Below are 25,415 nucleotides of genomic sequence, written 5' to 3' on the forward strand. Positions count from 1 at the left end.
GAAACTATCAAGTCTTTGTGCAAAGGCTTAGCTATGATAAACAGTTGTTTGTATTGGTGAAAAATTGAAAACAAACAAAATGTTAGATAATAGACACTTGTTAAATTATGATACATCCCACAGAATGCAGTACTGTGCAGCTAGTAGAAATGATATTGGAGGACAATTATTAACGTCATAGGAAGAGGCTTAGTGATGTTAACTATTGTTAGTTGAAAATGTCAAGCTCTTATATGAGACAGATCCATTTTGGGGGGTACAAGAGAGAAGAATCACCATAATAATGCATAGAAAATGTCTGAGTGTACGTGAAAATGATGGCATAATTTTCTCCATTTGATGGGATTGTGGTGATTTCTATTTTCTTTAACATGTAATTTTTCAATTTTACACAGATAACTTATGAAGAAAAAAGCAATAAAAATTATTTTTTAAATGTAGTCACAAATACTAGATAGACCTTAAGAGTGCACTGAGATGCCATCAAATTTTAGCAGATTGCTGCACATTCTTACCAATTCATTGTTCATGTTGTACTCCTTTTCCACAAATGACAAAAAACTAGTTTAGGATAATGTCAATAAGTGTTCTTTTTGTCCCAATATGGAGTCCTTTTTCTTTAGCCTTAACGTTTGGCCCCAGGCCTCTCCAGGATTGTTGTAAAACCTGTGAGAACTGTTTTTTATGGCATTGTTCCTCTGTAGAGAATCGGAAGGGAAGGACTAGAATTGGAAAAACCATCCTGAAGCCCTGTTGGATACTCTCCCTCGGTTCCTGGAACTTCCTATTCACGCCTCTATTTTAGCGAGCATTTGCAGTGCAGTGACTTGTTTACGTGTCTGTGTCTTCCATTTTGCGCCCTGCGAGACAGACAGGGCCACGTTTTCCTCGTGTTTCTATCTGTGGTACTAGGCGCAGGGTCAGTGCTCAGTCACCACTTGTTTGTGCCCAGGTATGGGAGGAGGGTTTTCTATGCCACTCCTGCTCCAGACCCTTCAGCACTTCCTGTTTTCTTGGAATAAAGTCCAAACTACTTAATGTAGCCTGCAAAGCCCCATGAATCTGGTTTCTGATTTATTCCCAAGGGAGTGATTTTTTCCCTTGGTTGGGAATAGAAAACTGTGTTAGGATGTGTAGAAATACTGTAATGGGAATTCATACCTTTGGGGAAGAAAATACTGTAATGAGAATTCATACCCTTGGGGAAGGAAAGGCTTTTGAGAAGATTGGAGGCCATCATGAAAGGAATGAGGAGTGAGAGTGGGGAGTAGTTGCTGTTAACGCTGTCTTCAGTCTTGACCTAGTCAACATTTTTGTTAATAACTTGCATAAATGGTATTCTTATGAAGTAAATAATAACCTAGTTTTGAATAGAGCTTCTTCATACCCATTATTTCCAGCCGCTTTATGAGGTAGCCGAGGGCACATGTGAAGGAGAGTGGGGCTGGAAAGGCTGTGAGTTCCCACGCCCCACGGGGCTGGAGGCCTATGAGACCCTGACTCCTCAACACCAGACCCAGTGCTGGGAGAATAAATGACAGAATCAAAGTTCAGATTTACCTGGACAGGAGAGGATGAATGAAGTAATGAAAATGTCAATAAGTAAATGTAATGTCACACATCGGTATTTTAAAGATCTTTACAACTTTGGAGTGGGGAAAATGACCAGATAGCAGTTTGCGTTGGGCCAATTGCAGTAGCTCCTTCAGACTCAGTATCCTCTGTTTTTGTAAATCAGAACTCCTAATACTATCACCCTCACAGACTACCTGGGAGGATTAAATGACACAGTGTTGATAGAAGTGCTAAGCATGGTGCCCGACCCATAGTCACTATTCCACAAAGGTTAGCTCTCTGCATCACCAGGGGATCTAGAAACGTGGCATCTGAAGAACATTGAACACCTGTGGTTAGGGAGGTGTTCCGATATGGAGGAATCAACTTGGTTACTGCTGCTGTAGAGGAAGCAGTTCACACCAATGAGTCAGTTACAGGAGGAAAATTAGGCTGTAATTTAATAGTAATAATGATAAAGATCATGATGCTACTACTGAACAGGCAGAGGTAAAGCTGTCTTGGCAGTGGGTCAGGTCTCAGAGGGCAATAAATTCCTGAACACAGGGATAACTGAATCCGAGGGTGGATTTGCCAGGGATGCTGTAAAAAAAAAAGTGTTCCTGCGTTGATTGGAAGATGAAACTAGACAGCTCCTAAAGTGCCTTCTAGCTTAAGGGGTAATAAGAACATTCCTGCACTTCAGGAGGAGGGCTTCTGGGCAAGAAAGACCCGGGTAAACGTTCTGATTCACGTGGCTTTGCAACCTTGGTCACGGTACTTATTTAACCTCTCTGAGTCAGTTTTCTCATCTGTAAAGATAATTACGACACCTGCTACTCCATAAAGTAGCTTATAGGCTAAGCACTGGACACACATTAAATATTTCTATTAAATAAATCTTGCTTATTATTTTGTAAGTACACTTTTTTTTTTTGAAGCATAGTGTGTTTAACAGTAAGCAGTCCTAAGGGTACAGCTCAGTGAATTTTTGCAAAATAAACACTCCTGTGTAACCAGCACCTAGATCAGGAAATAAAACGTTATCAGTACCCCTGAAGCTCCCCCCATGCCTCCTTCCAATATTAACCGTTATTGGTATTGGTACTAAGAAGAAAAACAGACTGTAATTCTGGGTTTCCGAGGGATATCTCTGGAAATCCTCCTTGTGCTGATTTTTGCTCAGTACTGTAATGACCAGCAGGAAAGCCTCACCCTGGCCATGGGGCAACCTGTAAGGTGTGGTCGTTTCTTTAAATTCAGTCCTGAAGAGGAGGATTTGGGGACAGTGAAGAAATGTCGGTGAGGTGACTTTTATTTTCAAGCGAACCTTTTCATTCTGTGTTTCCCGCCCGATAGGGCCCAGAGGAGAGGGTCACTTCAAACACTGGATGCTGGGTTGGAGGGATGGGGGGACACTTCTTAGCTCTTCTTTTTTGTTTGCCTTAGCCTGACGAAGACTTGTTCAACCCAGACTACGTGGAGGTTGATCGCATCTTGGAGGTGGCCCACACCAAGGATGCAGAAACCGGAGAGGTGGGTATTTTGCTGTTTTGACTCTTCCGAAGTGTCTTTGCCGCTTGCCGAAGATATTTTGCACGTTTCGTTAACGTGTGGTCCTTGTTTTCATGGCATTCGCGTGCTGTATTGTAAGGGGGTTTTCATAGGTCTGTCAGTGTAGGACTGATTCCTGTAATGCAGTAGAAAGAACGTAAGCGTCTCTCCCATTTCCCACCAGGAAGTGACGCATTACCTGGTGAAGTGGTGCTCACTGCCTTACGAAGAAAGTACGTGGGAGCTGGAGGAGGATGTGGATCCTGCGAAAGTTAAAGAATTCGAATCTCTGCAAGTTCTCCCTGAAGTTAAGCATGTGGTAATGTACCCACGTCACTGTTTGGCGCCTCTCGTAACATGTGATTTTAGGAACTTGGCAATTCTGGGGGTCCCCTGGGCTGTGCTCCTGAGTGGTTTCTGTGGTGTCTTATCAAATCGGTCACTCCCATCGCAACTGCGGTTCGGGGTGTGTTTCTCCCCACATCACACTTTGCTAGCACTCAGGTCAGCTTTACGTCCGGGCTCTACTTTGATGTATGTGACGTTTCAGAAGCTTGGCTATGAGCTTTGATTTCTTGGTGTATGGCTGTCAGGTGGAGTCAGTAAGATAGAAGGTAAGAAATGCCTGGCTTGGGAAGGAAGCTCAGTAAGTTGTTAGTATCTTTCTTGTTCCAGTTTCTTATCCCTTGCTCCATCGGTGATCTCTTTTCTTCAGTTTTATCCTTTGCCTTTACTCAAGTGGAATATTCTTACAGGGAAGAACTGTCCTTTCTCTATAGATCGCTGGGACTTTGCAGATAAAGCATAGGTTTTCAGTACATTTTTGTTGAATTGGTTTGTTTTTCTGATTCTGGATTATTACCACCAAGCTGCAAAAATGTCGAAGGAGGCAGAATTGGGATAGAGCCCAGTTAAGATGTGACTAACTTGGGAAAAGAATCAGAGCTGTGAAAGAATATAACTATAGACTGGAATGATCATTTTCTATTTTTTTTAAATCACTATTTTTATATGAAGAACTCTTATCCAGTTCCTTATTCTTGTTTTTATATATATCAGTGGGAAAGTTGGGACTCAGAAGGCAAGACTTTGACACTGAACTTAGATCCCTGTCGGAGACCATCCAAAAGCAGTTTTGCTTTTGTTTCTTGGCTCTGAAGGGTGTAGAGGTATCTTGAGATGCGGAACTGTGATTAGAAACCTGTGTGTTTTACAGTGTTTGTCTACATGATTGATTAATGAATTTTTCTCTCAATCCTCTCCTATAACAGTTGTCCATTGAAAATTCAATTTGTTAGTCATTTACTAAGCACCTGCTGTAGGTTGATTCTTGTGTGGGACAGAGTAAGAAAGAAGGTGCAGGCCCTGCCCCAGGAGCTCACAGGCTGACGGAAGAGGCATGTGTGTGTAGGACAAACATGGCACCAGGCTAATTGGGGCATGTGGCCCAAAGCAGAAGCAAAGCAGAGGGGGAGCAGAGAGTAGAGAGAATTTCATTCTGAAGCTAATTCTAAGTTGTCATCTAGAAGTAATCGAGATTCTTACTCTCTCAGCCTGAATCCCACTTATTCCTTCAGACTGACTAGGTGCACTTGGCGAGAATATGAATGCAAGTGTTTTCAGTCCGTTTCCCTTTTCCTTTCCTTCTTTGCTGTTGTGATGCTCCTGTCCTCCTCGTCTCTCAATGAACTGTGAGATCATTTCACACCTGTCTCTTTTGGTTTCTAATTTATTTGTTCTCTCATTTAAAGGGTATGTTTTGAAATTTTTCTCACCCTAAATTGGAATGATAGCTCAAAATATAATGAAAGTTGTCTTTTTATGTTTTAAGAGAAGGGCTGGCTCCAAATGATACTTTAACTGAATAATTTTTTTTTTAAAGGGCTCTTATCCTGGGCTTTGAAGTTTAGAGATAGCCCTACCAGTCTTGATGAATAGGACATTCCATCACTAAAAGCTTTTTGGTAAAAAATTGGTCACATGTAGGTCAGATATGGAATTTTGGGAGAGCCAAGAAATGAGTGTCAGTAACGATTGTGCAAAGAGGGTAGCAGTCATTTAATAGTCAAGACCCACCTTGGAGACTCCCAAGAATCAGTTCTCTTTTGAATTTAGTAACAGTAGCCACTAAAGGTTGTGTAGCCTTGGGGTAAGTTCCTTGCTGTAGTCTGTACCACTTAGGAGCCAACCAGACTAGGCATCGGGAATTTCTAGCTGATTTCAAGCCTTATCCTTAGATGGCTGAAATTTCTGGTCATGTTAACGGTGATGTAAAAGTAAAACCTTTAGCACTGGAGGAAGCGGGAAAACCCAGAGGAGTGACTGGGTTAGAGCGTGATGCCGCTACATCAGGAGCGCTACCAAGGCAGCAAAGTGGAAATCTGCAGCGCTAGGAGTGAGCCGCTTCAGTCGCTAGACATGAGGAGCATTCCAGGAAGTCTCCCCATAGTATCTAGTAGAGTAGAGTGCCATTAAAATGAGTTACATGGACTTCGGGGATCCAGGCTGAATGATTCCTATAGGTTGAGAAGAATGTAATTTCTTTAAGGGAACAGAGCAAGAGAGTTTCTATAGGAATATCTTCGCTTAAGAGCTTTCTCTTTAAAGTTAATTTTTTGACATAATAAATTATTTTCCCCTTTATTTCTAAAAACACCTGTGCCTCTGTGCTGATAGTAATATTCAACAGAGTTCTATTTCAAGGGGCTTAGCCTAACTACAGCTATAGGAATTTTGTAGGTAAGTTGTGGTATGTAAGTTTCTGGAAGACCACACTTTCAGTGGTCTGAACAGATTGGACAGATTACACTTATCTCCAAATATCAGTGATATGAAATGGTCGAGGATATTTTATTAAATTTCACCTGTGAAAGGCTTCGTTTTAGTTAATAGCATATTTCAGGAGTAAACTTTACTGTAATACTCCAAAGTAGAACTACCAAAGACTACAATTGCTGTTAGAAAAGCTACAATCTCAAAATTCTCATTTATATAGCTATAGGCATAGCTAAAAATTTTTATTTTATTTATTTATTTATTTATTTATTTATTTATTTATGTATTTATTTATTTATTTTAATTTTTGGCTGTGTTGGGTCTTCGTTTCTGCGCGAGGGCTTTCTCCAGTTGCGGTGAGCGGGGACCACTCTTCATCGCGGTGCGCGGGCCTCTCGCTGTCGCGGCCTCTCCCGTTGCGGAGCACAGGCTCCAGACGCGCAGGCTCAGGCTCAGTAGTTGTGGCTCACAGGCTTAGCTGCTCCGCGGCATGTGGGATCTTCCCAGACCAGGGCTCGAACCCGTGTCCTCTGCATTGGCAGGCAGATTCTTAACCACTGCGCCACCAGGGAAGCCCAAAATTTTTATTTTTAAGACCTTGAAGTGTCAACCTAGGGGCTCAATTTGTCTAGAAGCAAAATAATCAAGTCTATGTCTAAATAATATAAATAAACAAAATTTTTAGATGGGAAGACTTAATACCTAAAAATTGAAATTAAAATTTCCCCCAGATTAATCAAAATTCCAATAGAATTTTAAGGGAACTTGAAATTGATTCTACAGTTATACAGAATACTAAATAAGACAGAATAGCCAAGACATTTTTGAAAAATAATTCCCCATCAGATATAAAGCTGTAGTAATTCAAAAGTGTGGTTTTATTGCAATAAGAGACAGTGCAGTAGGACAGAATGAAAGCTCTAGATAAAGCTCCCTGGATATATTAGAACTTATATGATAAAAATGGCATTTCATATCAATAAAGATCAACTACATTTAGAAATTGGTGTTTCATATGGGAAAATAAAGTAATAAGATTGCTATTATGTTCATGGTGAATTTAAGGAATTTACAATTTTGATTATATAGGCTTTTGGCTTTACTCTAGAAACTAATCAACAAAATATTTGACCCACTGTACTTTCCTGAGCTGATTCCACAAGGACAAATAACAAAAAAAAAAAAAATTCTGTCTATAGAAGACTAAAAAACCTGACTAATACTGGCTTGTAGGGAAATTAAAATGTAAGTGGGAGTGATTTCTAAGAGTCTCAGTGAAGCAATATAATACTTATCAAGATTTTAGGTGGGTCTGTTTCTCTTCTTCATTAATTGCTTGCAAATTTTATAGAGGTGTTCTTAGTTTAATCTGCTGAAATCTAGAAAATACAGGGCTGGCTCATTAGTCAGAAGCTAGTAGCTGCAGTTTGCAGCCAGCTGTAGGACAGACAGCGTTTGAGATTTACCACCTGCCCCATCCTTGCCCTGTGTCCCTCTGCACATTTTGCCCCTGAAGCGTCATTCTCTGTGTCTTGTGCTCTCTGCTCTCCTTCCCTAGGAGCGACCTGCCTCCGACGCCTGGCAGAAACTTGAGAAGTCTCGGGAGTACAAGAACAGCAACCAGCTCCGGGAGTACCAGCTGGAGGGGATGAACTGGCTTCTTTTTAACTGGTACAACAGGTGCGGAACCAGAGCCGGTCCTGTCTTCAGGGATGATGTTTCTACCGGATGTTTGTGCCTGGAAGGAGATTGTGGGCTTAGCCCGCGTGGAGTAGCAATAGCAGAGTGGCAAGGGCGTGCATCGGAGCCACTGGTTTCGTGTGGTGATCTTTGCACATCAGGCATACCAGGACTTTATTTTTTATGTCAGTTTGGTCTGGTTTGGTTTGGTGTCTCCAACCAAGAGGAATGATCTTTAGACATCACTGACTTTGTGCTTTTTTATCTTTGCCAGTCTAACCAAAAGGTTGGGCTCAACCTAGATGAAACAAAACCCAAAAGATCCTTTAAAACTGTTTTTTATCTCCCAGTCTTTAGCCAAAGTTGGCTCTAAAGGAGAATGGATCTGGATTCTAGCCCCGACTCTGCTACTTGTTTGTGAGCCATGGGTGGCCTAGACTTGTAATACTCAATTTTCAACTCTGTGCTTTAGTTCCCATCAGAATCTAAATGAAACAGATGAAATTTGAGAAAGATGGGTTGAGATTTTCTTAACATTCTAGAGTGTACCCCCGGTGTTGATTTTTAAAGACAGTATGTAGTGGAGCACACACCAAGCTGGGACTCTGGAGACCTGTGTTCTAGCCTTGTCTCTGCCACCTGTTCACAGTGTGAGTCAGGGCACAGCTCACTCAGACACTCCAGGTCTGGGGTTGCCCACCTGTACAGTCAGGAGCGAGACCGGACTGGGGCCACACTCTTCAGGGGTCGCACTCTTCCGGGGTCACAGCTGTGTGCAGTCCGTGATTCTGGGTCACCACAAGAGACCAGCGTTTTTACTTTTGATACGGAACTTAGTATGTGGGTTAAAAGTTTGTCCTTTGATAACGCAAGTAATAGACAATGAGAATCATGCAACTTATGTTTCTGTTTTTGCCTTGGCTTCCATGAAGTTTGTCAGGTAGAGAAACTGGCTTAGATTTGAGGCATTTTTTTTTTCTCTCCTTGTTTCAGTATTATTTTAATTTTTGGTATTTTTAGTTTATTTATTTATTTATTTATTTTTAAAATTTATTTATTTATTTTTGGCTGTGTTGGGTCTTCGTTTCTGTGCGAGGGCTTTCTCTAGTTGCGGCGAGTGGGGGCCCCTCTTCATCATGGTGCGCGGGCCTCTCACTATCGCGGCCTCTCTTGTTGCGGAGCACAGGCTCCAGACGCGCAGGCTCAGTAGTTGTGGCTCACGGGCCCAGTTGCTCCGCGGTATGTGGGATCTTCCCAGACCAGGGCTCGAACCCGCGTCCCCTGCATTAGCAGGCAGATTCTCAACCACTGCGCCACCAGGGAAGCCCTTAGTTTATATTTAAATGGACCTATTTCATGTATTTTCTCACAAGTTGCAATAGTTCCTTTTTGGATGTAGGCAGGGTGTGAACAATGATAATAGAAACTTGCTTCCGTTGCATCTCTGGAAAATGCTGATAAAACCTTCACTGATGACCTTGCAGGTCAAGGTGTGCTTCTGAAGTATCTTCTTATTTATAACCAACCTCTGCCTCTTTCCTATATTGATGATGAAGTATCTGTGTTTCTTACTCTGCAGAAAAAACTGCATTTTGGCTGATGAGATGGGCCTAGGGAAAACGATCCAGTCCATCACATTCCTTTCAGAAATATTCCTCAGGGGAATCCACGGCCCTTTCCTCATCATTGCCCCGCTCTCCACCATCACCAACTGGGAGCGGGAGTTCCGGACGTGGACAGAGATGAACGCCATCGTGTACCACGGCAGCCAGATCAGCAGGCAGATGATCCAGCAGTATGAGATGGTGTACCGAGATGCACAGGTGAGCCCTCCACCAGTCACAAAGACCTGGGGACAGCTTTCTGACGTCCTGGTTCAAAACAGCCTTTCTGTCCCTTGTCTTCCAGAGTTTAATGCCCTGCCTTGGGTTACTGTTGGCTTACTCTGCAGAGTCACATGTTTATTGAGGCAGACTTCTTACTCCTTCCTGGTAATTCAATTTGTGATAAAACACAAAATTGGAGGGCATGCTTTCCACTCTGACATATACCAGAGGCTCTTTAGGACACGGAAAGCTTGGCTTCTTGGTTGGCTTACGAAGTTGCTTTTACATGCAGAAGGTTTTATCTGAGTTGTTCCGTGCTCAGTGAAGAAAGTGAGCGGAGGAATTCGTGTACAAAGGAAGGATTCTCAGCCAGGGAGTTTGGAGAGAGAGAGAAGGTTAACAGATTTGACATGGAAGGATGAAGAGAAAACAAATGGTTAAAAGCACAACAGAATTTTTTGAGACATTTTTGTTAAGTATAATCACTTTGCTGAGTATCCTTGTATGTTTGTCCGGAGCACTGGTTTTTATAAATAAGGTGAAAATTAAATGAACTCAGAGGAAAGGCAGTGCTCACCCCAGAGATTTCACAGACAGCAGGAGGAGACACTTAGAAGAAATTTAAGACGTGCTCTAACGTGATGAAGCTCTGCTTTTTAAAGCGATGGCAGCACTAAGACAGGCTGAAAGACAAAGGTGTGTCCTGCCTGGTAGCACTCGTCCTGGGTGAATCAGGATCATGATGTCGAATCTGTTCTAGAACCCAAGTTACAAGGTGAAATTACTTTTACCTGAGAAGTAGCAATGAGAGTTTCCTTGGGCATTCAAGCTATGCATGGCTTAGACCAGCTTCTGGCTGGGAATGTGTGAATCAGCACCCATCCGCTTTCCTTATCATGACAAGTAAATAAATAAAAAGCTTCCTTTCTCGGCCTTCCATGTTGCTCCTCTGTCTCACTTTTGTGAGGGTACATGCTCTCTTGCTTTTGTTTCATTGATGTAATGGGATCTCTCTCTTGTCTAAATAGCTGGTTCATTCTCGAAGTCTCTCAACTGAGGAAGAAGTGCTTATTGGCTCTCACCTAGGTCCTAGCATTTATAGCGTTGCCTCCTCTAACCCAGCCGGTAACCCAGTAGCTGGATTCTCTGGCCCTGCGTAAAGCTTTGTCTTTGGTTGTGTCATCCTCAGGGAAACCCGCTGTCAGGAGTCTTCAAGTTCCATGTCGTCATTACAACGTTTGAGATGATCCTGGCAGACTGCCCAGAGCTGAAGAAGATTCACTGGAGCTGTGTGATCATTGATGAAGCCCACAGATTGAAGAATAGGAACTGCAAACTTCTGGAGGGCCTGAAGCTCATGGCCCTGGTGAGAGTTAGCAAGCTCTTTGCATAAACACAGGCCCCTTCTGTTCACAGTAGCGGAAGCATTCTTTAGCCATCTGCATGCAGCTTACTTGTGCACAGTCTGCTCACCCTAGATTTTCTTTTTGCCCACTATAGCTCTGATGGTGCAGGAAGCAAATTTTTTTTGTTATGAACTGGGTCAACAGTTTGGCCTTTGCCACAGACTGATTCCCAGAGGGACCCAGGGAAATCTTAAATACCATGAAATTTGTGACCTGGAATGTAAGCTTGTTTCCAGGTCCCTGAATGATCTGGTACCAAAGGTGATGGCCTTCAACATTACTGCCTTGGCACAGTGCCCAGGCTGTGGCAGGCAGGCACTCCATAATATCGAATGAATGAATGGATGAATGAAGGGGTGCTTTAACTAATGTGGAATTGCTCCGGGCTCAGGGATGTGAAAGGAAGTTTGATCTGTTTATTGACGTTGTCACAATTATTCTGTAGAGTCACATGTTTTATAACCAACCTCTGCCTCTTTCCTATATTGATGATGAAGTATCATCATCTGGCAAAACAGAATTGCCACCAATAAAGCCCAGAATGCCCTAACATCATTTTCCCACCAAAACCTGCTGTTTTGGTGGCTCAGACCCTGTTCATCCCCTGCTGTGAATCCATGCAGGAGCACAAGGTGCTGCTCACAGGGACACCCTTGCAGAACTCGGTGGAGGAGCTCTTCAGTCTGCTCAACTTCCTGGAGCCGTCACAGTTTCCTTCAGAGACTGCTTTCTTGGAGGAGTTTGGAGATCTGAAAACAGAGGAGCAGGTAAATAGGAGCCTGAAGGATTTGAGGAGACAATGTGGTAATGACCTTCACCATCAAGGGAAAAACAAGTCACCATGGGGACAGGAGTTAGCAAGTTCTCACATCCCTCATAAAATGAGCATTGCCTCCTTTATTTAATTTGTTTATGTTGAAGGGGATAAACTGATTCTTAGCAGTTCTTATTACTCCAAAGGATAAATGCATCAACATCCAAAATGCCTTATATCCGGCCTCTTGCCTTCACTGATCTCATGTGTAAGTTCAGTGATTTTGTTCATAGCTCTGGCCTCAGGGGCTTGCTTCCCTCCTCCTCTGCCTTCTTCATCCTTCATCCCTCCTCCTTCATCACCTGCAACATGTTTCCAGGCTCATTTTCTTGAGTGCAACAAAATACACAGGTAGTGAGGAAAAGAAGGCAGGTGTGTATACTAGAGTAGTGGTCAAGTCCAGTTTTGTCCAAATCAACTAAATGTCCTGTTTTCAAAGATCTGGTCCTGAGTCTAGCTTTTTAGACTCAAAGCTGTTTCAAAACAAACCAGTCTATCTACTATGGGTAGAAATCTCAACTGGACATTGCAGAAGTAAGGCAGACAAGTTTAAATGCCCTAAGAGGAACAGTTAATAGTGCTGAGGACTTTAAAGGCGAGAAAGGTCACATCTGTTTGGAAATTAGGAACGACTTCATGGAGAAAGTATAATTTGAGAATAGACTTTTAAGGGTGGGTAAGTTTTCAGTAGGCAGAGAGAGAGAGATGATGACTGCTTTGCATAGGAAAAAAATAATCATAATCAGCCATGGAATTTATTCAGTAGTTGGGAATCATCTGGTTGAGCTGGAAACAGGATGGATGAATTGAGGAGTATGAAGCCGGAGGAGTTTAGCGATACATTGTGGGAAGATCTTGAAAGACAGGTTGAAGGGTTTGGTAAGCATTAGAGAAGCAGTGCAGGCCTTTGATTGCAGGAATGACATAATTAGTTCTGCTAAATTAATCTAGCAATGGTGTGAGAGTGGGTTGGGGCCGAGAATTTGGGAACTGAGAAGGTTTGGGAATTTCACTAACAGAGAAATCAAGAGTACACTCTGTGGTCCCAGTCTGTTTGTTTCTACTTCTGGGGTGAGTCAGACTTTGAGAGCAGTGAATAATCAAACTTAATTCCACTTCTCGACATTTGCAGTATCTATTCATCTTTCAAAAGCCAGCTCCAACCCTCTCTCCATTTTTGGACCATTAGAAATGCATCCTCTTCTCCCATTACACTTATTTTGTGGTATGCATTTTTTCTTCTTCCTAGACAATGACCTCCTTGAGGACAAGGCCCACATCTTCTGCAAAGTTGTGTTTGTTGTATTGACCAGCACAGTGTCTGGCATGTAGTATACTCTAAATGATTAAAGGTATGAACCAAGTGAAGGGCAAAAGCTGAATCCAGCATGTGGCAGATTGGCATTTGTCCCTGTCTTTAACGATTACCTAGCTGTGTCTCTCCTCTTTGGGTTCTTACATAGTAATTCCTTATCCATTTGGGGGATTACATTCCTAAGTACCATGATTGCTAAAACAAAGCATTCATTAAATGGATTAGATTTAAGATTGGGGTTAGTTAGGAGCAAACCACAAAAACGGCACCAACTATCTATATATCTGGTTATAAAGTAAAGCATATTCATCATTGTTTAAAACCTGCTCCAGGAAGTAACTCTTCTAAATCACTCTCTGTAAATCACTTTATATTTCATCAGGAAGCATTGGTACAGCCCACAATTTATTTCTGCAGAATCTACCCCTTCTGAAATTTTTGAACAGCTCTTTATGACTTGAAACTTGATCTTTTGCACTTGCCTTTTCTCTTATTTTCCCACCAGGATTAATCTTATTGGTATCATGTTTTAGCTCAGGATGAACTCAGGTGCCTTGACTTTGAATCCTTTCTCTGCCCTCCTCTTGGGAGAGTGAGCAAGTCCCCGTGCCATTGCGGTCAAGTGCATTGAGATCTGCTCTCCAGGCTTGGACTGTTAGGAGAAGAACAGACAAATCATAGCAAAGCATGTGATCAGGCTCAGAGTGCCCCTGAGATGACAGCTTGCATGATGGAGTGGGAGGTGTCACCTTACCACATTACTGCTCTACATATTGCTACCCCCAAACTTGTTTGCTGCTATCGTTATTTAGATGTAGGAGGAATCCATTTCCAGATTGCCTCTGCTGCTTTTTCTTTTTTTAATTTGATGTAAATGACAATAACATTATATTAGTTTCGGATGTATGGCATGATGATTCAGTATATGTAGTATATATTATAAAGTGATCACCGCAGTAAATCTAGTTAACATCCATCACCATACATACGTAAATTTTTTTTTTCTGGTGATGAGAGGTCTTAAGATCTACTCTCTTAGCAACTTTCAAATATACAATATAGTATTACTAACTAGAGTCACCTTGCTGTACGTTACATCCCCAGGGCTTATTTATTTTATAACTGGAACTTTGTACCTTTTGACCACCTTCATCCATGTTGCCCACCCCTAGATTTCCTCTGCCTCTTACTTTGTTCTTTCAGCATCTTCCCTTTGTAAGGTATCACTTGTACCTTCTAACGTGGCTTAAAATGTTCCTCAGGTAATTGCTGCACAGGTGTGCGTGTGAGAGAGAGAGGTTTGTTTTCTCCATCCAGAAGAGGTCCTGTCTTTGTATCTTTCTCCCTTTGTATCTTGTAAGGTTGCCACATAGGTTCTCAGTAATTACTTGCGAATTAAAACCAGATCCCTTTTTTCCTTTCAGTCCTATTATAAGCTCGTCATGTTCAGGGATCAGGCATGATCTTTCATTTAATCTGCTGCCACAGTACTATGATTAGATGCTCAAGAGATGGTAGTGAATGTTGGAATACCCCAGTAACGGTTATTGAATCGGGATTGGGACAGGTGAGCAGGTCTCATTTTCCTGGACAGGTGAAGAAACTGCAGTCTATCCTCAAACCAATGATGCTTCGGCGGCTGAAAGATGACGTGGAAAAGAACCTTGCTCCCAAACAAGAGACGATCATCGAAGTAGAGCTGACCAATATCCAGAAAAAGTACTACCGTGCCATCCTGGAGAAGAACTTTTCCTTCCTGACCAAGGGGGCCAATCAGCACAACATGCCCAATCTCATCAACACCATGATGGAGCTGAGGAAGTGCTGTAACCACCCCTACCTGATCAACGGTGAGTGGGGGACATGGGGCAGGCATCTTGATAGCCAACAGTCTTACGTTATCAAGTTCCCATGAAATGCCAGGGTGTGTATTCTGACCTTTTTACAGAGTATTAAACTGAGGTTCAAAGAGGTTGATGGATCTGCCTAAGCAGTCTGGCCAGTGAGTATACAGAGCCCTGTTTTGAACCTACCTCTACCAATTCTCTGCCCATCAGAAGATGGATATCAGTTGTCAGCCTGCTGTGCTTTGTGTACCTGCAGTCTAGTCCACACTTTCCACTTTGGTGCAGGGAGATGTGTTACTTCATTGAAAAAATGATCATGGTGCAATGAGATTAAAACCCTCTGCAGATAAGTTAACAGTTAACGTACTGAGTAGAGAACGTGTTGGAAACTTTTTTTTTTAATTTTACAATAAAACTTTTTATAAAATTTTAAATCAAAATATGGCTTGGATTTACTGATCCCAAGCTTTTATGTCGAGAGGTATGTCTTTTTGTCAGCTTTCTCTGAAGGTTTCTTCACTTGCCTAAGTCAGCTTGGTATTTCAGATCCTTCCTCTCCTTGGTCAGACTTCCCAGGAAAGCAGAGCACCTATGTTCTCTGCAGGACAGCCCTGCCGCTTGTAGAGCCCTCTGCTGAGGGCATGGGACGGACACACAGCATTCCCTCACTGGACTGTTGGTTTGGGACCTAAGAATTCATTTCATTTTTTTCTAGGCTCTGTCCAGCAGAGAGTAGCTATTACTCTTATAGTTTGTTCAAAGAATAGTTTTGTTCCATTCTTTTTCAGGGGCAGAGGAGAAAATTCTGGAGGACTTCCGGAAAACCCACAGCCCTGATGCCCCCGACTTTCAGCTGCAGGCCATGATTCAAGCAGCAGGGAAGCTGGTGCTGATTGATAAACTGCTCCCTAAGCTGATTGCTGGCGGCCACAAAGTACTCATCTTCTCCCAGATGGTGCGCTGTCTCGACATCCTGGAAGATTATCTCATCCAGAGAAGGTGAGCCTTGTGTCAAAGCTGTGCATCAAGCACTGCAAGCAGTTCCTTTTCTTTGATGCCTTTTTGATTCATTCAAAAATTATGTTTTAACAAGAAAAAAGCATTAAAAAGTAGAGATAAGAAATCTTCTCATAAAGATTGACTAAAATTCAGAGTTGAATCTTATGACCAGTTTTACCTGTCCAGAGTGAATTTCCTAGCCTATGATGTGGAGCCCTTGCTTTGCTTAAAAAATAAATTTTACATGTTTATTTATATTCTCTTTAGTTGGAAGAAACAATTCAGATAGCATTACAGAAGGTTAAGAAAATAATGTCGTTGCTTTTTTTTCCCTTAATAATGATGAGAAAAATACACCCTGGAAAGCATCACTGTATCAAGTTGCTGAAAGAGCACAAGCTGACAACTGCCAGAAAAAGAACTTGGGGATGTTTTATGTCTTAGCAAACCCTCTAAAGTTTTATGATACACTAACTATGGCATCCCAACTTATTTTTTTGTTCATACTCCTGTAATTCCTTGAACCTAAGTTCCATTACTCATGCAGGTGAAAAGCCTGGGGTGTTATGTGGGTTGTTTGGAGTCTATGTGGGTACTACATTTGTTACATTATACACTGTACCTTCCATTTCCAGTCATTGGGATACATCAATCATCCGAATGGCAAATGGATTTTTAAAATTTACTCTTAATTATAAAGACGTCTCCAGATCTTAGAAACTATTAGCCAAGGCATTGCTAGGTTTAAAGGACATCCTTATTTTTATATAGTCATCATAGCAAATCTCTGTTGTGTTAAATGTTCTGATCCTTAAAGATTCTGTTTGTCCTTGTAACATGTAATTTATAGAAAAAGTATTAAAGGAAACGACCAATTTAACTATGGGTTATGCTGACATTTAACATTACATAAATAATTCTCCAAAATCGGATTAGGCAATAAAAGAGTTTCTCAGAGCCCTGTAGTGGAGATCTTTAGGTTAGGAATTCTTGAGACTTACATTGTTTTTTTCTTTGAAGAATATATTGAAACTAGAAAGCAGTTTCGTATTTTATAAATTCACTATAGATGAATTACCAGAACACTTGCTTCTTATGTAAATATATTATCTCACTCTTCAAAATGTATGCAACTACCAGTTTTCAGTTTTTATTAAAGATCCGCCAAAATGAGTAACAGTGTAATGAACAGGCTTTTGCTAAGTTCCGATGTCTTTATTTAGCTCCCTTATATGCTATTTTTCCTTATCATTTATTGCTTATTTTTGTTTTCAAATTGTCTAAATATTACAGTTTTTCTTGAAAATAGGGACACGTTATAATACCACCACCTGCTCGAAGTTTCCATTCACACTTGGGCATTTATCTTTTTAGTCTTTTTTTCTTTGTGCATACGTATATTTAGTTTTGTTGTTGATTTGTTTGAATTGGGATCATATTTTACATTCTGCTTTGTAACTCACCTTTTTATTTAATATATTATGAACTTTTTTCTTTAATTATTCTTCTACAACATAGGTTTGATGATCTGCATGATACTCTGTCTGATAGGTTGTTTCCAATTTTTCAGCATTTTAAGGAACTCTGTGAATATCGCTTTGCATTCATTGTGAACGTTTCCAGTTATTTCCTTAGGATAAATTATGATGTATATTTTAAAAAGCATTTGATACGTATTTCCAAAACACCCTCTAGAAAGACATTTTTACTGTGTCTTTTAATGGTGTATGAGAATGACTTTTTTTTCATACTCTGATCAATACTGTTTTTGCGTTTTAGTCTTTGCTGATTCAGTAAGCCAAAATTATGGTCTCTTGTTTTAATTTGTATTTCTGATTCTTTTTTTTTTCTTTTTTTTTTTCTTTTTTTTTTCCAGAGAAAATTTTTTTTTATTATGCAATTTGATTTTTACATCAATAAAATCTTAGGTATAACAATACAGATGAGGGAACAACAATTTAATTTGTATTGAAATAAATATTAGATATACAAAGCACATACAGTGAAAAAGGGTCACAATAAATTACAAGTGGAGACATTATTTTGCTCAATCACCAAAGAAAGCCCTTGACACTTCCAATTTCACACCATCAAATTTATCATTCTTGCTGATTTAAGCAGAACACAAACCAAATGTGGATCCCAGGGCTTACTTTCACAGGTACCAGCACAGATAATTTAGTACGGTGATTCAATTTGAGAATCAGTAGGGACCAGTAAATCACTGCATAAAAGAAAGAGTGAATGAGGTCCTTTTTCCTTAGTGTCAGCAGGCTAGGATTATTATGTTTATTAGATTTGCTTGAAAGGAGTTCACATTTTCTCAAATATTCAGGAGCAATATTATGTCCCCTCTGAGCCCTACATTAGCATTTATGTGCTTTGATCTTGAATACAGGGGAATGATGAATTTTTCAATTTATTTTATAAATTTATACAGTCTGGATAGTATTGGCCTGAAGAGTATGTAACTCCCCAACCTGTATAATATTAGATATTAAAAATGGATTCAAAAGAAGTTACTAAGAGTATTTCTGATTCTTAATGACAGTTTCATATTTATTAGCTGTTTATATTTCTCGTTTTGTGCATTGCTTTATTCATGTTCTTTCTCCATTTTTTTGTTACTCTTTGCCTTTTCGTTTATTAATTTATAAGAATGGCTTGTTTACTTAAGAATATGGTGCAAATACTTCCCCAGTGTTGTTCTTGACTTTTTCTTTATGGCTATGGGTTTTTGTTTGTTTATTTTATTCTTAGAAGTTTTAAATTTTATAATAGTCAAATCTCTCAGTCTTAAAACAGCTTTAAATAAACTTAAGTGCTTATTTATGCTTAAATTAATATGTTTAAAAAGGCTTCCCCCACCTCTCAATTATGCAGTATTCTGAAGTATTTTCTTTTCATTCTCTTATGGTTTCTTTACCCCAGCTCTGCACCCAACAGGGTCTTCTGACTTTAATATCATCATTACTTTTCTCTTTTTGATTTAGTTTTTAAATTTTCTTCAAAGTTATACATGCACATAGTTTAAAGAGCCAAATTATTCTATTAGACCTATGAAAAATAGCATTTCCTGATACCACCACATACCCCCAGTTTCTCCCCACCTGAAGCATTTACTTTAAACTCCTTATGCTATTTCTTTTGGTATTTATAGCTATATCTCTAAGTAATGTTAGTAGTTGTAATTTTTTTTTTCAGTTTTAAGTATTATCTGTTCTCACTATGGAAGATGAATATTTCCCTTCTTTCACTGCCCCTCGTAATTACCACATGTGCAACTCCTGTCCTCTCATCTTCCCAACCTGCCATGCAATACTTTGGGTTAAATTAATATTCAGTGTTTATTATGACTTATGGAAATGCTGAGTTATAGCTCAGCCATGTAGTATGCTGTTTACTATTTCTTTCTTGCACAATTTTAATTTTTTCCTGAAGCTAAAAATTATTTTTTATTTGGTGCATATTTTTAAATATACTTATTATAATTCAGCTCCAAAATTTACTCTGGTTGTCTAAATCTCCTCTTGTTACGTTCAAGCACATCAGTTTCATGTCTGAGCCGTCTCTCCCAGGACCTTCTGTCTTTTCCTCTCTGGGCGTTTACCCTTCCTGCCTAGTGCACAGTTGCCATCTGTGATCTCTCTTCCTTTATCACGCTGACAAGTTTCTTTCCTTCCCTCTTGAATCAAATCTTGTTGGTGGATCCCATGGACATCTTTTGGGAGCTTCTGAGAAAGGGTGAATGATAAGTGAATTTGAGACTTTGTCAGAATGTTTTCAGTTTACTCTCATTCTTGAGCAGTAGTTTGGTTGAGTTTGAGGTACTAGGTCAGAAATCACTTTCCCACAGAATTTTGAAGATGTTAGTTCACTGTTTTCTAGCTTCCAGGATTGTTGAGACGTTCACAGCCCTTCCAGTTCCTGGTCTGTGTATGTGACATGTTTTTTCTGTTTAGAAGCTTTGATATACCCTCTTTGTCCCGGTCCCGTGAAATCTGACAATGAACTGGGTTTTGTATGGTGTCTGTTGAACTGGATGCTTTGTAGGTCTTTCCCATTTGAAATTATGTTCCTTCAGTTCTGGGGGATTTTCTTGTATTTTATCTTTCATTATTTCTTTCTGTTTTGTTTTCTCTTTGTGAAACTCCTATTATTCATGTCAGACCTTCTGGTCTGATCACCTAATTTTCTCTTTTCTCTACTTTCCATCTCATTATATTTTGCTATACCTCTGGTAGAATACCTTTATTCTGTCTTCCAACTTTAATCCCTAGATTTTCACTGTGTAATTATATTTTTAATTTCCTAGTTTTCTTCTGTAATTTTTCAGTCTTTATAGCACTCAGCCGGTTATCACACAGGTGCAGTGTTTTGTCATTCTGAGATTAATGATGATAGATTTTTTACAATCTTCCTACAGTGTCTGTTTTCTCAAGTCAAATTGTTCTTTTTGTTTATGTCTCTGTCTTCCATAGTAGAATTCTGGGTTGGCTTTTTTTTCCCCCTCCTTTCAGCACTTTGAAGTTACTCTATTGTGTTCTCACCCCCATGATTTCTGATGAGAAGTTTTGTAGTCATTTAAGTGGCTGTTCCCCTGTATATAATGTATTGTTTCACTCTGACTACTAAGATTTTCTTTTAATTTTCGATTTGCAGCAGTTTGACTGCTGTGTGGAATTCATCCTGTGCAGAGTTCACTGACCTTCTTAAATTTATAATGTAGATCTTTCATCAAGTTTGGGAAGCTTTAGGTCAATGTTTCTTTGATTTCTCTTTTTTCCTTTTGCCCTATTTTCTTGTTTCTCTGTGACTCCAATTACCTGTATGTTTGACCTTTAGATATTGTCTCACAGGTCCATAGGCTCTGTTCTTTTTTTTTTTTCCAATCCTTTTTCTCTCTCTTGTTTTGTCTGTCTTCAAGTTCACTGACTCTTTTGTCTGTCATTTCGAAACATCATGCTTATTAAGCCCATCCATTGCTTTCTTTATTTTACAGATTATATTTTAGTTCTAAGACTTCTGTTTGTTTCTTAGTGTGATGTTTTGTTTCTCTGCTGCGATTTCCTATCTTTTCATTCATTATGTACATTTCTTTACTTCACTGAACATAATTATAAGAGCTGCTTTTAAAGTTCTTGTCTGTTAATTAAAACATCTTAGGTTTGATATCTGTTGTCTTTTCCTTTAAGAATGGGTCACGTTTCCCCTGGACATTGTGAATATTGTGTTGTGGAGATTCAGGATTCTGTTATATTGCTATGACGATGTTGATGGTTTTTATTTGGAGGCAGTTAAGTAGGTGAGTCTCAAAATGCAAATGCTGTCAGCGTCTCTGGTAGGTAGCCGCTCCCATCTCAGCTCAGACTACTTTCAGTCTGCCCCAAGCATGTGTGGGTCAGAGGTCAACCAGAGACTTAGAAAGAGTTTATACCCGGTGTATGGGGTTCATCATCTCTGTCTCTTTACTTTCTGGCAGTCCCCTCTCACCCTCTGGCAGTCGTGGTTGCCCCAGACTCCTTCTCTTGCTGCCTCTGGTCAGAAAGATAGTGGCTTCTCATCAAGATTTATAGCTGCCCTGCACCTTTGCCATAACTCTGGCTTCCTGTCTGGCCAAAACCACAATTTCCTCTTTCTCTCCAAAATCTGCATGCTTTCCTTAACCCTCTGGTGCCCTCAGATAGGTTTTTCTCTTCATTTGTTTTGTTTTTGTATTTTGCCCAGATTTTGTGGTTGTTGTTTACTGGAGGATTGGTGTGTTAAGACTTTGCCCCTCCACACCAGAAGCAAAGCCTCAAAGGTCAGAGGCTTTCCTCAGATGTCTGGTTTTGGCTGCCAGATGGTAGGCACTCTCCAGAGATTAGAAGCTCTGGGCATGTGGGCCAGCTTGTTGGCTACCATATTCTCCGTCTGTGAACACTGTCTGTCTAGCTGGACCATTTCATCAGAGAACCTCCAGTGTCAGTGCTTTGGGATGTTTTTCTTCCTCTCTCCTTCCCAGAGGGTGGGAACTTGATTGGACTGGGAGCTGACTGTGGGGAAGGGGTGGAGAGAGGTAGGGAGGTCTCAATATCTCTGCTTCTCTTCCCTTTTTAAGTATGGTACCTCTGCCTTTAACTGTGTGGTGTCTCCTAAGGTAGAGAGAGGTACAGATCTTTTTGATCCTCTCAGCACTGGGGTGGATGATGGATAGGCTAACAGATACTTCAACAAATATTCAACTAGTTAGTTCCCTTGTTTTTAGACTCTCTGTATCTCCACTTTCAGGGATACCCGGTGGCACCAATGCCTGATCCCTTTGGATATTCTGCCATATTGAATTAGGTTATTTCTCACCTGGGATTCTGCTTTCTTCAAATCAAATATCACTTGGTTTACTTTCCAAGTCCCACAATTTTCTCCTGTTCTGTTTGTAGGTTTATTGGGGGGAAGGCATTATTATGCATTTTTTTAAAAATCCCTTTACCTATCATTTTTCTAGACATTTGAGGAGATAAAAGAATTAAATGTGCATGATAACTCATAATCTTTAATTGGACTTCTTCGATTTATTTTATTTTATTTTTTATATTTCAGTCTTCAGTCCTCCTACAATTTTGGTAGAGGGCATATAAATGGGGGTCTAATTTAATTTATTTCCAAATATTTCTGATTGTTTGTTTATTAAATAGTCCATCTTTTCCCCCATTCATATAAGACAGTATGCATAAAATATACTGAGATATTATGTTTGCTGGGTGTGTATGTAACCTTTCTATTCTTTTGATCAATATTTCTATTCCTTTGCTCATATATTATTACAGATGAACTTCAGAATTCTTCAGAATTATTCTTTTCTTTTTTAAAAAATTTATTTATTTATTTATTTATTTTTGGCTGCATTGGATCTTCGTTGCTATGTGTGGGCTTTCTCTAATTGCGGCGAGCGGGGGCTACTCTTCGTTGTGGTGTGCGGGCTTCTCATTACGGTGGCTTCTCTTGTTGCAGAGCACAGGCTCTAGGCATGCGGGCTTCAGTAGTTGTGGTGCGCGGGCTTCAGTAGCTGTGGCTCGTGGGCTCTAGGGCGCAGGCTCAGTAGTTGTGGCTCACGGGCTTAGTTGCTCCGCGGCATGTAGGATCTTCCCAGACCAGGGCTCGAACCCGTGTCCCCTGCCTTGGCAGGCGGATTCTTAACCACTGCGCCACCAGGGAAGTCCCCAGAATTATTATTTTTTAATATATCCCTGACTACTACAGTCCTCACTACAGAAAAAAAAATTATATATTTACATATCTGTATTTATCTATGTGTACCTATATCCATTTGTTGGGATTTTGATTGGCTTTTACACACGTAGTAGGGTAGAATTGACATCTTTGCAAAATTGAAGAACATGATATTCACTGCACTTACTCAGGTCTTTTATGTACACCGTTGATTTGGTAAATATTTATAAGATACCAACCTTGTGCTGAGACCTGTATAGGTGTTAGGGACATGGTGACCAAACCAACATGACCCCTATTGCCAACTCCTGCTTATTTCTTATTAAGGTTAATTGTAAGTATTTTATATGTTTATGGCAATCGTGAACGGCAGGTTTTTGGGGTTTTTTTTCACTCTTTGTGTTCTCCAGCTGGTTATTGCTGGGAGGTGAGGTGGTTCATTACCCTTCAGGGTTTCTGAGGTCAACATTTCCTGTTGTGCCAAAAATGTGTCATTTCCACACACAGACACACACACCCCCTTGCCCGCCGAGTACCCAGAGGTTTTCCAGAGTGCCACCTGCTTCTTGTTGATATTTGACAGCAACTCAGAATTACAGTTTGATCGACCACATCAACTCCTAGGGATTTTGTTCAGAATGCAGTTGACACAGAGGGTTAATTGCTGCACTGATGTTTGGTGCAGAAAATTTAATGATGTCTGATTTCCTCATTCAGATTTACTAGCCCTCAAGATTTTCTTTGTTCTTGAGCCTCGTTGTCACACCAGCTGTCAGTTTGGTTTTGTTCCCATTTAATTTTGTGCCGTGCTCATACAGGGGTGAGGGCATAGCCAAAGGATCTGGCTCGGGAGTGAGGGGAGTGAGGAACAATTTAATTGAACTCTCAGATCACTGGATTTTTATTTTAGTTTTGTGTTCTTCGAGCGCAGTCCCTCAAAACTGAGTGATAGAAATGAGAATTAATGTTCCAATCATCCCGCCCAATTTCTAAAACTGTGTTCTATCATAGATGGCCAAACACTATCTAATTTTATGGGAATTTTTTTCCCTAGGTGATTGCCAAGCTATATCGTCTCTATTTATTGGTTTCTCCTCCCCTTAATAGTATGCTCATTCCCCGCCTCACTCAGATCTGCGGGCATCTGGCTCCTCTCTGATGGTTTAGGGGTGTCTTGTCAAAGAACATTGAGTCCCGTGTGCCTGCAGCACTAATTGTTCGCATGTGTGATGGTGGGGTAGTGGCAGCTATCATTTAATTGAATCTCAACTCTGTCTTCTGACTCCAAATCCTGTGCCTCTTCCACTGCATCACATACGTGGCCAAACGTACGAGTAACTCGGTGCAGTTCCTAGGTGCATTGATTCATCACAGTCATTTTGGATATCTGTAGTTTCTCTTCTTACCTTCTGATAGAGTTACAGGTTTTCCAAGTTTACCAGAGTCTCTTACTTACCTTTATTTTTCTCTTTTAAGTTTTTAGGGAAATCTTTCTACTGCATTGAAATGTAGGGTACAGTATGAAGGCCATACAGCAAACTGGTTAAGAGTGTGGACTTTTGAGTCAAATGGATCTCCCTTACCAGCTAGGTGACCAAGCAAGTTATTTTGCTTGTGAGGCTCTTGTTGTTGTTGTTGTTGTTGGGGTTTTTGTTCTTGATGTTTTCTCAAGTGTAAAATGGGGAACCACCTCACAGGATTATTGCCAGAAGTAAATGTGGTGATGCATATAAAGCATGTATCACATATCGCAGTGCCTGGCACAGAGCTTGACACTTAGGCGCTTACTGCTAATATTGTTGCTGTGGCTGATATTAGTAATGATGATAATTTTATCTAACTGCTTCATAGTTGTATAGCATTCAACACATGAGCCTTAGCTTTTCGCTTAGGACAAAATCTTCTTAGTCTGCCTTCATGACAATCCTGTAACCACCACTGCTTTTATTTGCTACTGTAGTCTCATGTATTATTCTTAAGTTTATTGCATTAAAAAAGAAGAAGAAAGGAAAAATCTGCACCTGTAATTCCAGATATGGGTGCACTCTAGCTTTGTAAAAAGAAGAGTCTTTTTGGACTTGGGTCTTTGCTTTGTACGTGTCCCTTCTGAGCCTGAATTGGTCTGCTTTCTCTACCTGTATTTCCTTGGGTGATTCCTCACGTGGATTTTCCTTTTACTCAAGGAAGTCAGGATTATATTGCCCAATTTAGTTATCTAGAGCCACTCCCACCCAGAGTCATCTACCCCTAGAGGATCTGTCCTTAGTCTCTTACCAGTTGTTTATCTGAATTTTTAGAGATCTGATTTCCCAGATTCTGGGCTGCTGAGAAGGTTTTTGTCAGGATTCATGTTCTTGACTATCGTGGGGTCTAGGATGTCGTCCTTTTCTCACATGGTTCCTATTACATATACTTTACCAACCAGTTCTTGCTTGT

General features: G+C 40.4%; 1 protein-coding gene across 2 annotated transcripts in view; it reads left to right on the plus strand.

The window, feature by feature from the left end:
• CHD6 (chromodomain helicase DNA binding protein 6) overlaps positions 1-25,415 on the plus strand; it is a 208,229-nt gene that overhangs the window by 111,655 nt on the left and 71,159 nt on the right. For both annotated transcript variants that reach the window (XM_068565429.1, XM_068565428.1), the window contains 8 exons: positions 3,004-3,090; positions 3,293-3,427; positions 7,442-7,563; positions 9,143-9,386; positions 10,579-10,755; positions 11,419-11,562; positions 14,519-14,774; positions 15,560-15,770. In XM_068565429.1, coding sequence (XP_068421530.1) covers positions 3,004-3,090; positions 3,293-3,427; positions 7,442-7,563; positions 9,143-9,386; positions 10,579-10,755; positions 11,419-11,562; positions 14,519-14,774; positions 15,560-15,770 — 1,376 coding nt within the window. The remainder of the gene's footprint in view (positions 1-3,003; positions 3,091-3,292; positions 3,428-7,441; positions 7,564-9,142; positions 9,387-10,578; positions 10,756-11,418; positions 11,563-14,518; positions 14,775-15,559; positions 15,771-25,415) is intronic.

This window comes from Eschrichtius robustus, chromosome 16 (assembly GCF_028021215.1).
Source record: "Eschrichtius robustus isolate mEscRob2 chromosome 16, mEscRob2.pri, whole genome shotgun sequence".
Taxonomy (NCBI): Eukaryota; Metazoa; Chordata; class Mammalia; order Artiodactyla; family Eschrichtiidae; genus Eschrichtius; species Eschrichtius robustus.